The 14,526-nt window shown below is 48.8% G+C and overlaps 1 protein-coding gene across 7 annotated transcripts in view; it reads left to right on the top strand.

The window, feature by feature from the left end:
• The window catches only part of LOC147124406 (casein kinase I), a 324,138-nt gene extending 321,219 nt beyond the window's left edge, over nt 1-2,919 (top strand). For 4 of the 7 annotated variants that reach the window (XM_085986594.1, XM_085986611.1, XM_085986603.1 and 1 more), the window contains one exon: nt 2,478-2,578. In XM_085986594.1, the coding sequence (XP_085842720.1) occupies nt 2,478-2,505 (28 nt within the window). In that variant the 3' untranslated portion in view covers nt 2,506-2,578. Of the gene's footprint in view, nt 1-2,477 lie in introns of all 7 variants that reach the window. The other 3 variants (XM_085986651.1, XM_085986622.1, XM_085986642.1) reach the window with 3 other exon arrangements.
• Nucleotides 2,920-14,526: the final 11,607 nt, after the last annotated feature.

Genomic DNA, 14,526 nt, shown 5'->3' with positions numbered 1-14,526 from the left:
AAGAACAAAAGGGAAGGTATGTGATAGGGTGATGGGTAGGAGTCATTAAATGACAAAAGGGATGATGGTGCAAGGCAAAAGGTTGTGATAATGGGGCAAATAAAGAAACAAAAGATGGGTCTAGAGGAGCTGCAAATGGCAGCAGCAGAACCATTGCCAGCACCTGCTGTCCAAAAAAATAGGACCAGTGGTTATGATCTGAAATTATTGAAATCATTGTTGAGACGGGAAGGTTATAAAATGCCTACTCGAAAGATGGGGTGCTGTTCCACAATATTCCATTGAGCTTCATTAGAACGGTGAAGGAGACCGAGGATAGAGAGATTGGAGTGGGACGGAGAATTAAAATGGCAAGTGACCGGAAGCTCAGGGTCATGTTTGCAAACTGAGCAGAGCTGCTTAGCAAAGCGGCCACCCAATCTGTGTTTGGTCTCCCCAATGTAGGGGACACCGCCTCGGGAGCAGCGAATACAGTCTACTAAATTGCAAAGCGGCCACCCAATCTGTGTTTGGTCTCCCCAATGTAGGGGACACCGCCTCGGGAGCAGCGAATACAGTCTACTAAATTGCAAAGCGGTCACCCAATCTGTGTTTGGTCTCCCCAATGTAGGGGACACCGCCTCGGGAGCAGCGAATACAGTCTACTAAATTGCAAAGCGGTCACCCAATCTGTGTTTGGTCTCCCCAATGTAGGGGACACCGCCTCGGGAGCAGCGAATACAGTCTACTAAATTGCAAAGCGGTCACCCAATCTGTGTTTGGTCTCCCCAGTGTAGGGGACACCGCCTCGGGAGCAGCGAATACAGTCTACTAAATTGCAAGAAGTAAATCGCTGTTTCACCTGGAAGGCGTGTTTGGGGCCCTGGACAGTGGGAAGGGAGAAGGTGAAAGGGCAGGTGCACTTGCACGGGAAGGTGCCATGGGTAGGGGAGCAGGTGTTGGGGGTGGTTGAAGAGTGGATCAGGGTGTCGCGGAGGGGTGTTCCCTTGGAAATGTTAAAAGGGGAGGGGAGTGGAAGGTCTCTTTAATGGTGGCATCGCGCTGGAGGGGACAAAAATGGTGGAGGATGATCCGTTGAATGTGGAGGCTGGTGGGTGGTGAGGACAAGGGGGACCCTATCGTAGTTCTTGGAGGGAGGGCAAGGTGCGAGGGCAGAAGTGCGGGAAATGGGGCGAGCATGGTCGAGGGCCCTGTAAACCATGGTGGAGGGGAATCCTTGGTTGAGGAAAAAGGAAGATCTTTCGGAAGCACTGGTGTGGAAGATGGCATTGTCAAAACAGATGTGACGGAGGTGGAGAAATTGGGAGAATGGAATCGAGTCCTTACAGGAAGTGGGGTGGGAGGAAGTGTAATCCAGATACCTGTGGGAGTTGGTGGGCTTATAGTAGATATTGATTGACAGCCGATCCCCAGAAATGGAGATAGAGAAGTCAAGGAAGGGAAGGGAAGAGTTGGAGATGGACCACATGAAGGCGAGGAAGGGGTGGGTATTAGAAGCAAAGTTGATGAGACTTTCCAGTTCGGGGCAAGAGCAGGAAACGGCATTGATACAGTCATCAACGTACCGGAAAAAGAGGTGAGGGAGGGTACCTGAGTAGGACTGGAACAAAGAATATTTCACTTAACCCACGAAAAGGCAAGCAAAGCTAGGACCCATAAGGGTTCCCATAGCGGCACCTTTTATTTGGAGGAAGTGAGTGGAGTCAAAGGAGAAATTATACTAGTTTACATCGATGTGGTCCTCTGCATTGGTAATGGGTTGTAATACCACCCCCCCCCCCCAGAGATGATCTCATCACTTGGGTCCAGAATGAAACAAACTTACACAGTTTGCAGATGGTCCAGTAGACAGAACTCCCTAAAACCTGTTTATGCCAGTGAAGAGCCGATAGGACAGTGGCTTTGTCCTATCATTAAAATTTAACTGCACAGAGTAATGCAAAGTCAGCTATGTAACTCTGGTCCATCAGCTCCACATTACTTTCAAAAAGGTACTTGTCGCATAACAATGCCTTAACAATGGGAGTGTCCTTCGGGTTTTTTTTAGGGGCCTTGTTTTTAAGTATTTCCCAGTTTATGGAACAAGGTATGCAACCAGGTGCCAGGACATAATTTCAGTATAATTGTTCATGGCCTCAAATTCAAATGCTTTGAATCTAAGCTTTAAACAGTAAGTGGAACTGAATCCCTCATTTGCAAAACACTAGTACCTTGTGAAGAAGAAAGTCTCAGATGATTTTCCTTGTTAAAAGGCTCTGATTCCTGTTAAAAATGGGCTCTAAGAATCGTTCTTGCTTAACTGTCATTTTGGTTCTTTTAAAAACAAATTGCTTCGGTGTCTGTTGTGTGTTGCTTGTGTAGATCTAAAGCTTGCACAAGAAAGCTGTTAGGTTTACGCTTTTGAGAGCAGTGTTCTCACTATGGGCTCTGGTTTTGATTCTTTTTTGTTTTTGTTTGTTTCTTCCCTTTTTGTATAGCTGCCAGAAAGTGTTGAACATGTGGTGAGTGGTTTCAGTCTGCAGGCAGGCAGGAATAGGTTCAGCTAACGAGAGTTGCCCGGTCTGTTCCCTAAGCTATATTTAAAAACACCAAGTTGCATGGCAATTGCACAATGGTTGTACACAAATTAAATTTACGCATTGTCTTCAGAACAACAATTTTTAGAATTCTGTTCATATTGATCATTAAGAACTTTTTATTTTTAGGACACGATCTTAAACAGTACGAATTGGGAGCATAATGACCCGTGACACCTTGTTGTTGAACTATTCTGCTTGCTTTTAAACTTTTCTGCCTTGAATTTTGATTTAGGCTTTAATGTGTTCTCTAGAGTAGTGTGATGTTGTACTTGCTTTTCATGAATTTGTGCTTTTTCACTGCACTACACCAACCTAGAGCTCCCAACTCTGTCATGCACGAAGAAGGTGCAAATTATTTTGGTTTAAATGATGAAAAGTTTCAGCCCGAGATTGTAAAGAGTTGGGAGCTCTTGACCTTGTGGTGGATTTGTGCACTGGGAATACTTCTTCTGATTTCCTAGCACTTGCTAGTTTTTTGCTACCCTACACTCCGCTATGTTGCCAATCGTGAGCTTATTTTTAATGAGCATTGATCAGTACTCTCTTTCCTTTATACCAGTAAAGCATTTTTAGAGATGGAGCAAGCATGACCTGTCCCAATTAACTTATTTTTTTATGACTTTTTCTGAGGTTTAAGATTTAGTCACGTTGTTTGATTTTGCACTTTAAAATGCAACAATTTGATTACAAGCTAGGCAATATTAAGTTCCACAAATTCAGTGGTTGCAATATCTATAATGAATCCACATGAGAAGTTAAAAATAGATCAATACATTCCTTTGCTGATTATCTCATCAAATATCTGTAAATGTCAACTATTACTTTATTCATGTCCTTAGCCCTCCATATCTCTGTAACTTCCTCCAGCCCTGCAACCTCCCCCTCCAAAGATCTCTCCATTCATCTGACTCTGGTGTCTTGTGCAACCCCCTCCCTTGTTAGTATACCAGATGAAATTTAATTTGACTGTAGTTAATTTCTGTAGTCTGTCTCTTTGTGAATATAGGTCTAATGGTACACAGTAAGGTGTAATGAGAATTCAATAATATTCAGTTTCAGGCATATTCAGTGCTCCCTGATGTCAGCGGGTCATGAGATAACAAGATGGCCTTATATTCATCATTGGCCTATCCTACTCTTAAATGATTTTATTTGAACAAAGTTATAAACATTTCAGAACCTTCCCTTGGGTGATTAAATCATTTTGGTAGATGTACAGGGCCTTGGTGAGACCACATCTTGAGTATTGTGTGCAGTTTTGGTCGCCTTATCTGAGGAAGGACGTTCTTGCCATGGAAGGAGTTCAGCGAAGATTCACCAGGCTGACACCTGGGATGGCAGGAATGACGTATGAGGAGAGATTGGATCGATTGGGCTTGTACTCGCTGCAGTTTAGAAGAATGAGAGGGGATCTTATCAAAACTTATAAAATTCTGACAGGACTGGACAGACTAGATGCAGGAAGGATGTTCCCGATGGCGGGGGAGTCCAGAACCAGGGCTCACAGTCTAAGGATAAGGGGTAGGCCATTTAGGACAGAAATGAGGAGGAATTTCTTCACCCAGAGTGTGGTGAACCTGTGGAATTCTCTACCACAGAAGGCAGTAGAGGCCAATTCATTAAATATATTCAAGAAGGAGTTGGATATATTTCTCAAGGCTAAAGGGATCAAGGGGTATGGGGAGAAAGCAGTGACCGACCGGGTACTGAATTTGGATGATCAGCCATGATCGCATTGAATGGCGGAGCAGGCTCGAGGGGCCGAATGGCCTACTCCTGCTCCTATCTTCTATGTTTCTATGTATGATCTAACAAACTGTAGCTGCTTTGTGAGAGGAACAGGCAAAACAGACTTTTCTCATTTTGCGCATGAGTGAAAATGAGAAAATAATATTTGGAAATTTAGTTTTTGAATCCAACTCCCAGCTGTACAGATACCTCCTATATGATTCGAGAAGCATGGAGCGCAGTATATGAAATAACACATTAGCCCCAAGGAGACTGATGACCTGTTTACCAGTGCAGTATTATAGGTTTCTTTTTTGTGCCTTGTTATCAAAAAATGAACATCGGCAATGCACTATTACCAGTAAGAGAAGATACTTGAACTTTGCATTAATAGATATTGAGCTACGTGCCTACATTATTCTACACATTGGCCTGGAATTTGAGGTCCTGATGACGGCGAATTGGCAGTGTTCACCATCATTTCGCCTTTGAAACTGACCGCAACCTCAGGATTAAGCATGTGCACAGCCTAACGTGGAAATCCTGAAGTTGGGGTCTGTCATTCACTGTTCATCCACAGGCTGTGCTGTGGACCAACCCGGCAATCAGTGAAATCGCTGATCTGACGAAAACTTCCCCTTTTCCAAACAAATATCGCTGTTTGAACCCCCATTAAAAGTTAGACCCGTTCAAATGAGGTGTAACTGAGTTTTTAACGGTGATCTGAGTAATAACTACTGATAAACAACCGTTCTGGCCCTAAAAAACTAATTTTAATTTTGTGGAGTGTCAAATTTATCCATTTTAATTTTAAAAAATTACATTTTTAAGACACTTCAAACATTTTTTTAATTTTTTTAACAAGCTTGTTCTTTATTTCAAGTTTAGCTTTTCCGCATGTGAGAGCCCCACTCTTTGTTTTGCTGTCTAACATTTTTAAAAAGTTAGAATCAAAGGAGATTACTCACTTCCTGGTTCTCAATCTGAGAATTCTGCATCGTGATTGGCTGCTTAGACAGCTTGTTGATGTCACAGCAGCTTGCACTATGGGATTCCTACTAAACTACGTTGATTTTAACTGCATGTCGGAAAAGTAGAACTTCTCGCCACAGAGATCGTGAGATCTTTGTGGGAAGCTTATTACAGGGCCAGTGGTGAATGTCTTTACTTTACCGCAGACTGCAAATTACGGGCCATTATTTTTAGATAATGCACATAGCTCTTAAAAAGATGGTCAGTTTTAGATATGACATCAATAGTGTAATTTTCTATATTTTTGTGTAAACTTGTACAAGAATTTCCAGTTGAAAGGGAAAATAATAAGCATTTGAGTATATCCTTTGAAAGAAGTACACACGAGTGAATTAGCAGGCTATACTGCAGAGAGGAGATGGTTTTTGTGATTCTCAACGTGGCACGATCCCAGTCTGTTGTAGCTACCAAGTGGACACCAGGGCCTAGAAATTCGCTATCGCCGCGCCAGGTCTTTAGCGCCCGAAATTTAGTGCTCGCCCGGATTCCCGTAGCGCCCGCCTGAAATTCAGTTGCGGTGCCCCAAGACGGAGCGGGCGCTATTGCAGGGTTTGGCCGCCTCGCTTGGGGCGATGAAAGTCAATTTCAGGCGTCCAGCTGCCGCTGCGGCATGCGGTGCGGCAGGCTGGGGTACTGCAGGCCTCCTCCTCTTGAGGAGCTGCCTGCAGCCGTGAGATCGCCGCTGGATTCCCCCGGCAAATGAGCCCGGCACCACGGAGAAGTGCCGGGCTCGCGGGAGTCAGACACCAATGCCGCGGGGGGGTGGTGCAGGAGCCCGGGGAGGGAGGTGCGGCCAGGCGCCCGCCGGGAAAGCGGCCGCCCGCCCCTCCACCTTTATGCGCCGGCCTCTCGGAGCTGCAAGGCCCCGTTTTTCAAACGCTGTTTGCGGCCGCTACGGGCGAGGCGGCCGCAACTGAATTTGGCCGTCGGCACGGAATCGCGTTGGAACCGGGGCACTGCGCACACCGATGACGTCATCGGTGCCGGCACAGCGCTACCGGCTAACGCCGATTTTAGAGACCAACTGAATTTCGGGCACTAAAAAACTTCCGGCGCAAACCACTCTTTAGCCAATAAGTGGGCGCAAACGCGACTGAATTTCTAGGCCCAGGAATTTTCCACAAGGATGTTAATATTGGAGAATGTAACATTTTTCCATTTTTTGCACCCAGTGGTGGCATAAACTACTGCCAAAGGGATAGCACAGATCAGATGCCTTAATTCCAATCTTGGAAGAACCCCCATAACTGTACCACAATTAATATTTCCACTTCCCACATCAGTCATATCTTTGGTGTCTCTGAATGAGATTGCTTATTTAGTGCTAGTTTGTGCCAAATTATGATTAGGTTTGTGCAGTAGACATGCTGACTAGGAACTCGACTAACCCACTGGTAAAGCTTATTTTAAGCAGCAAGGAGACTTTCATCCCAACAGTCTGGACTAGGTTCAAACTCAAGTGTTGGAGTTAAGAGATGTTAACCTACTGTACCCCCCACCATTGCTATGTGCTCTAGAATGCATTTATGGAAAGCTAAAGCATTTCTAAATTAATTTGGCTATCTGAATAAATAACAATCGTTTTTTTTAAACATCCTCCTGCCAAGGTGACTGGCAAGTTTTTATCAATGTAACTCAAATTGACTGATTTGGAGTTGCTTGACAATGGTATGCCAGGACTTGTTCATCTCTGCCCTCGCACCTCATCCCAAACTTCCAGAGGCGATTAGGAGTGTAGAGAATATCTGCCCACTTTTCCATATCACTACACTAATGTACTGCTTTACACAGCCATATTTACAAAAACAACAACTTGTATTTATATAGCGCCTTTAACGTAGTAAAATGTCCCAATGGGCTGCACAGGAGTATTAAAAGACAAAAAATTTGACACTGAGCCACATAAGGCGAAATTAGGGCAGGTGACGAAAAGCTCGGTCAGAGGTAGGTTTTAAGGAACATATTAAAGGAGGAAAGAGTGGTAGCGAGGCGGAGAGGTTCAGGCAGCAAATTCCAGTGCTTGGGGCCTAGGCAACAGAAGGTACGGCCACCAGTGGTTGAGCGATTATAATCAGGGATGCTCAGTCGGGCAGAATTAGAGGAGCACAGATATCTGGGGTGGGGGTGGTGCTGAAGGAGATTACAGAGATGGGAAGGGGTGAGAATTTTGAAATCGAGGCGCTGCTTAACCGGGAGCCAATATAGGTCAGCGAGCACAGTGGTGATGGGCGAACGGGACTTGGTGCGAGTTAGGACACAGGCAGCCGAGTTTTGATGACCTCAAGCTTATGTAGGATAGAATGTGGGAGGCCAGCCAGGAGTGCGTTGGAATAGTCAAGTCTAGAAGTAACAAAGGCATGGATGAGGGTTTCCGCAGCGGATGAGCTGAGGCAAGGGCAGAGACAGGTGACGTTATTCTGCGGATATGTGTTCGGAAGCTCATTTCAGGGTCAAATATGACCCCAAGGTTTCAACGGTGTGGTTCAGCCTCAGACAGATGTTTAGAGAGAGGGATGGAGTCAGTGGCTAGGGAACGGAGTTTGTGGCGGGGACCGAAAACAATGGCTTCGGTCTTCCCGAACAGAAACTGTTGCTTGGATTAAGAGTTGGGAAAAATATGGCTCCTTTGATTTCTCCTGTTCACACATCACTAATAATGGGAGAGCCAAATCAGCATTCAAAATGTGATGTATTTTGATCATGACTCCATCACTCTCCAGAGAATTATCTGGAGCTATGAACTGCACCGTGTTCTGAACTCCCAATAGTGTTACTGGCTGATCTTTTCTCTCCATCATTCCCTATAATTTAATCATGTGAGTAACTTCCAAAATAAATCATTATTGAAATTGGTTGGAGGAGATTAAGTTTGCTAGAGTTTGTCATATCCCTTGGTTGTTTTGAAGATGATGGGTAAGGAGGGTGGAAGACTGTGACAAATAGTTCCAGTTAACATGAATGGTTTCATTTACCAGTTTTCCAGTGCCGGCTTGTGTTTAATGGGTATGCCTCATGCTTACAATCCATGTCACCACTTTGCACATTGTACTCTTTTATCCATCAGCTACTGCTGTGCCCCAAATTTGGGTCGGGGGTGGGGGGACGGGTGACAGGGGTGTCAGAATTCAGTGGTATACTGATTTATAATATCCCCGCCCCGCTGTGTGACCTCTAGACTTAACTATTCCAACGCACTCCTGGCTGGCCTCCCACATTCTACCCTATGTATACTTGAGGTCATATAAGCTGTTAAATTTCTCTAATCTCTCCATGTTTCATCCCCTTTTCACTTTAGAGTCATAGTCATAGAGTTATACAGCACAGAAAGAGGCCCTTCGGCCCATCATGTCCGCGCCGGCCATCAAGCTCTGACTATTCGAATCCCATTTTCCAGCACTTGGTCCGTAGCCTTGTATGCTATGGCATTTCAAGTGCTCATCTAAATGCTTCTTGAATGTTGTGAGGGTTCCTGCCTCTACCACCCTTTCAGGCAGTGAGTTCCAGATTCCACCCACCCTCTGGGTGAAAACGTTTTTCCTCAAATCCCCTCTAAACCTCCTGCCCCTTACCTTGAAACTATGCCCCCTGGTTATTGACCCCTCTACTAAGGGGATAAGTTCCTTTTTATCTATCCTATCTATGCCCCTCATAATTTTGTACACCTCAATCAGGTCCCCCTTCAGCCTTCTCTGCTCTAAGGAAATTAACCCCAGCCTGACCAGTCTCTCCTCATAGCTGAAGCGCTCCAGCCCAGGTAACATCCTGGTGAATCTCCTCTGCACCCTCTCCAATGCAATCACATCCTTCCTATAGTGTGGCGACCAGAACTGTACACAGTATTCCAGTTGTGGCCTAACTAGCGTTTTGTACAGCTCCATCATAACCTCCTTGCTCTTATATTCTATGCCTCAGCTAATGAAGGCAAGTATCCCATATGCCTTTTTAACCACCTTATCTACCTGTCCTGCTGCCTTCAAGGATCTATGTACATGCACACCAAGGTCCTTCTGATCCTCTGTCCTTCCTAAGGTCCTACCATTCATTGTGTATTCCATTGCCTTGTTAGTCCTCCCAAAATGCATCACCTCACACGTTTCAGGGTTAAATTCCATTTGCCACTGTTCTGCCCATCTGACCAACCCGTCTACATTGTCCTGTAGCCTAAGGCTTCCCTCCTCGCTATTTACCACTCCACCAATTTTCGGGTCATCTGCGAACTTACTGATCATACCGCCTACATTCATAACTAAATCATTAATGTACACTACAAATAGCAAAGGACCCAGCACCGATCCCTGCGGTACACCACTGGACACAGGCTTCCAGTCACAAAAACAACCTTCGACCATCACCCTCTGCCTCCTGCCACTAAGCCAATTTTGGATCCAATGTGCCAAATTGCCCTGGATCCCATGGGTTCTTACCTTCTTGACCAGTCTCCCATGCGGGACTTTGTCAGAAGCCTTACTGAAGTCCATGTAGACTACATCAACTGCACTACCCTCACCCACACACATGATCTCCCCCTGACAAAGCCATGCTGACTATCCTTGATTTGTCCTTGCCTCTCCAAGTGGAGACTAATTCTGTCCCTCAGAATTTTTTCCAATAATTTCCCTACCACTGATGTTAGACTCACTGGCTTGTAATTCCCTGGTTTATCCCTACTACCTGTGGTAAACCACTGTCATACCTGTCTGTGTCTGTATGTGTATTCCACTAGGTACAGGTCTGGACATGCCTCGGCTGACTCCTCCCACTATTCCAGGTATATAAGTGACTACCTCCCAGTCCCTTAGTATTCTGGACGGGTCGACCACTCGAGACAAGACCTTCATTCTTTAGTTAATAAAAGCCTGATTGTTACTCGCTCAACCTCAGTCTTTTGAGTAATTGATGGCGCATCAATTTTATTAACTAAATTTTTTATAATGGAGAAGATCCTCACACCAGCATGCCTGGACCTGGACAGTCGGGAAGCGGACGCTTCCACCAAGTTTGCTCACTGGCTCACGTGCTTCGAGACATTCCTGACTGCCTCCACTGCGGTCGAAACGGATGCGGACAAACTGTCTGTCCTGTTCTCCAAGGTGAACCACCGAGTGTACTCAGTCATCCGGGACGCGACCTCGTACACAGCCGCCCTCCAGCTCCTCAAGACCCAGTACACGCGCCCTGTGAACGAAGTATACGCCAGGCACCTTCTGGGGAGTCGCAAGCAACAACCTGGGGAATCGACTGAGGAATACCTCCAAGCACTGTCCGTGCTTGGCCGGGCCTGTGGGTGTAAGGCGGTAACGCCCACTAAGTACACGGAGGAACTGATCCGGGATGCCTTCGTAGCGGGCCACAGGTCCAACTACACCCGACAGCGACTGCTGGAGCAGAGTGACCTCACCCTCGACAAAGCCTCCGACATCGCACTAACGCTGGACGCAGCCTTCCGGGGCATGGATGCCTACTCCTCTGCACCGTGGATGCCGCGGGGAACGACAACCTGGGACACGGTAGGACAGCCCCATAGCACCGTGCCACCCCAGCCACAGCCCAACAACGGCCCAACTACCGCAGCAGTGTCCCAAAGCCAGACAGCAGTATCCCAAGGCCAGAAATGCTACTTCTGTGGCCAGGCCAAACACCCCAGAGCGCGCTGCCCGGCGAAGAATGCGACCTGCTCGGGCTGCGGGAAAAAGGGACACTACGCCAGCGTCTGCAAGGCCAAAGCCACCCCGAACGCCAGCAGCGCCGCGTGTGGGCCGTGCGAGCCGCCATCTTGGGCCTCCCCAGCCATGTGCGAACCACCGCAGCAGCAGCCATCTTGGACGACTCCAGCCACATGGGAATCATGGACGCCGCCATCTTGGACACCAGCCGGGACGCAGCAGACCGCCAACCCCCCCCCATCTGATACTCGCAGCGACACACCGACCCCTACGCTGGCCTCTGTGACGCTGGACCAAACGAGACCGCACCAGCTAGCTCGGTCCAAAATTGACGTTAAGGTAAACGGCCATGCAATAAACTGCCTTTTTGACTCCGGGAGCACAGAGAGCTTCATCCACCCCGACACGGTGCGGCGTTGCTCTCTCCCAGTCCTGCCTGCGCACCAGCGGATTTCTATGGCCTCCGAGTCCCAGTCAGCGGACATTGGCGGCTACTGCGTGGTGACACTAGTAGTAGACGGGACTGTGTTCAATAATTTTAAACTCCTGGTCCTGCCCGACCTCTGCGCTGCCGTTCTACTGGGGTTGGATTTCCAGTGCCACCTCAAAAGCGTTACGATGGCATACGGTGGCCCCCTCCCCCCACTCACAGTCCGCAGCCAGCAGCCTCCAAATTGCCCGCCGCGCACCAGATGCAACCTCTCCACACTCAGAGTCCCACCCCCCCCACTGTTTGCTAACCTCACCCCCGACTGTAAGCCCATCGCCACAAAGAGCAGGCGATACAGTGCCGGGGACAGGGTTTTCATCAAAACCGAAGTGGAACGGCTCCTGAAGGAGGGGATTATTGAGGGCAGCTCCAGCCCCTGGCGAGCCCAGGTTGTGGTCGTTAAGACCGGCGAGAAACAACGCCTGGTCATCGACTACAGCCAAACAATAAACCGCTACACCCTGCTGGACGCCTACCCACTCCCCCGCATAGCTGACATGGTCAACCAGATCGCGCAGTACCGCGTCTTTTCGACCATTGACCTGAAATCAGCATACCACCAGCTCCCCATCAGCCCTGAAGACCGCCAGTATACTGCTTTTGAGGCAAACGGCCGCCTCTATCACTTCCTTAGGGTTCCCTTCGGCGTTACCAACGGGGTCTCCGTCTTCCAAAGGGAGATGGACCGGATGGTCGATCAAAACGAGCTGCAGGCCACTTTCCCTTACCTAGATAATGTGACCATCTGCGGCCATGACTTGCAGGACCATGACGCAAACCTCGAGAAATTCCTCCGCACCGCCCAACTCCTGAACCTGACATATAACAAGGAGAAGTGCATATTCTGCACAGACCGCCTCGCCATCCTTGGCTGTGTTGTAGAACACGGGATCATCGGTCCCGACCCGGACCGGATGCGTCCCCTTATGGAACTCCCACTGCCCCACTGCCTAAAAGCTCTGAAGAGGTGCCTAGGGTTTTTTTCCTACTACGCTCAGTGGGTCCCCTACTATGCAGACAAAGCCCGTCCGCTGATCAAGTCCACCTCTTTTCCCGTGACGGCAGAGGCCCGCTTAGCCTTCCACCGTATCAAGGAAGACATTGCCAAAGCCACCATGCACGCAGTGGACGAATCCATTCCCTTCCAGGTGGAAAGCGATGCGTCTGACTTCGCTCTGGCCGCCACCCTTAATCAGGCGGGGAGACCTGTGGCATTCTTCTCACGAACCCTCCAGGGCCCGGAGACCAGACACTCCGCGGTCGAGAAGGAGGCCCAGGCTATCGTGGAGGCTGTGCGTCATTGGAGGCACTACCTGGCCGGAAAACGATTTACCCTGCTCACTGACCAGCGTTCAGTTGCTTTTATGTTCAACAACAAGCAGAGGGGCAAAATCAAAAATGACAAGATCTTGAGGTGGAGAATCGAACTTTCCACCTACAATTACGAGATCTTGTACCGGCCTGGGAAGCTCAATGAACCCCCAGATGCCCTATCGCGTGGCACCTGCGCCAGCGCGCAGATCGATAGGCTGAGGGCCCTCCACAATGACCTCTGCCACCCGGGGGTCACCAGGTTCTTCCACTTCATCAAGGCCCGCAACCTGCCTTACTCCATCGAGGAGGTCAGGACCATGACCAAGAACTGCCAAGTCTGCGCTGAGTGCAAACCGCACTTTTATAGACCAGACAGAGCCCACCTGATAAAAGCCACTCGCCCTTTCGAACGCCTGAGCGTCGATTTCAAAGGGCCTCTCCCCTCCTCCGACCGCAATGTGTACTTCCTCAACATCATTGACGAGTACTCCCGGTTCCCGTTTGCTATCCCCTGCCCGGACATGACCAGTGCCACGGTCATTAAATCTCTGAACAGCCTCTTCACCCTGTTCGGTTTCCCCAGCTATATCCATAGCGACCGGGGCTCATCGTTTATGAGCGACGAACTCCGCCAGTACCTGCTCGCTAGGGGTATAGCCACAAGCAGGACCACCAGTTACAACCCCCGGGGGAACGGACAGGTGGAAAGAGAGAATGCAACTGTTTGGAAGGCCGCCCTACTAGCCTTAAAGTCTAGGGGCCTTCCGACCTCCCGCTGGCAGGAGGTGCTCCCCGATGCGCTCCACTCGATTCGGTCACTTCTCTGCACTGCCACCAATGCCACCCCTCACGAGAAAATGTTTGTCTTCCCAAGGAAGTCCACATCGGGGACATCGTTACCGCCATGGCTGACGTCCCCAGGGCCGGTACTACTGAGAAGACACGTGAGGGCCAATAAAATGGACCCCCTGGTCGAGAGGGTCGACCTCCTCCACGCCAACCCCCAGTACGCTTACATTGCGTACCCGGACGGGCGGGAGGACACAGTCTCCATACGAGACCTCGCACCCTCGGGGACCGCTGTAACCCACTACCCATTACCAACCCCCCCCACGACCCGATATCCAACCCCAGCAGCCGGCTCGCCTTGGACCATCACCCACGAGGACTACACTCCAGGGCCCCAGCCTACACGGGACGCGACGCCGGAAGCTCCACCACCCCTGCCGTCGCCACGTCGATCACAGCGGCAGACAAGACCTCCGGAGAGACTCCAATACACGAACTTTTAAATACACTTCACCCCGCCGGACTCATTTTTAAACAAGGGGTGAATGTGGTAAACCACTGTCATACCTGTCTGTGTCTGTATGTGTATTCCACTAGGTACAGGTCTGGACATGCCTCGGCTGACTCCTCCCACTATTCCAGGTATATAAGTGACTACCTCCCAGTCCCTTAGTATTCTGGACGGGTCGACCACTCGAGACAAGACCTTCATTCTTTAGTTAATAAAAGCCTGATTGTTACTCGCTCAACCTCAGTCTTTTGAGTAATTGATGGCGCATCACTACCCTTCTTGAATAATGCTACAACGTTAGCTGTCCTCCAGCCCTCTGGCACCTCCCCTGTGGCCAGAGAGGTTCTGAAAATTTGTGTCAGAGCCCCTGCATTCCCCTCCCTTGCCTCACACAGCAGTCTGGGATACATCTCGTCTGGG

The sequence above is a fragment of the Somniosus microcephalus genome, chromosome 1, assembly GCF_052327205.1.
Source record: "Somniosus microcephalus isolate GS21.2 chromosome 1, FLI_Smic_1.0, whole genome shotgun sequence".
Lineage (NCBI taxonomy): Eukaryota > Metazoa > Chordata > Chondrichthyes > Squaliformes > Somniosidae > Somniosus > Somniosus microcephalus.
This window is presented reverse-complemented; position numbering and strand designations above follow the sequence as displayed.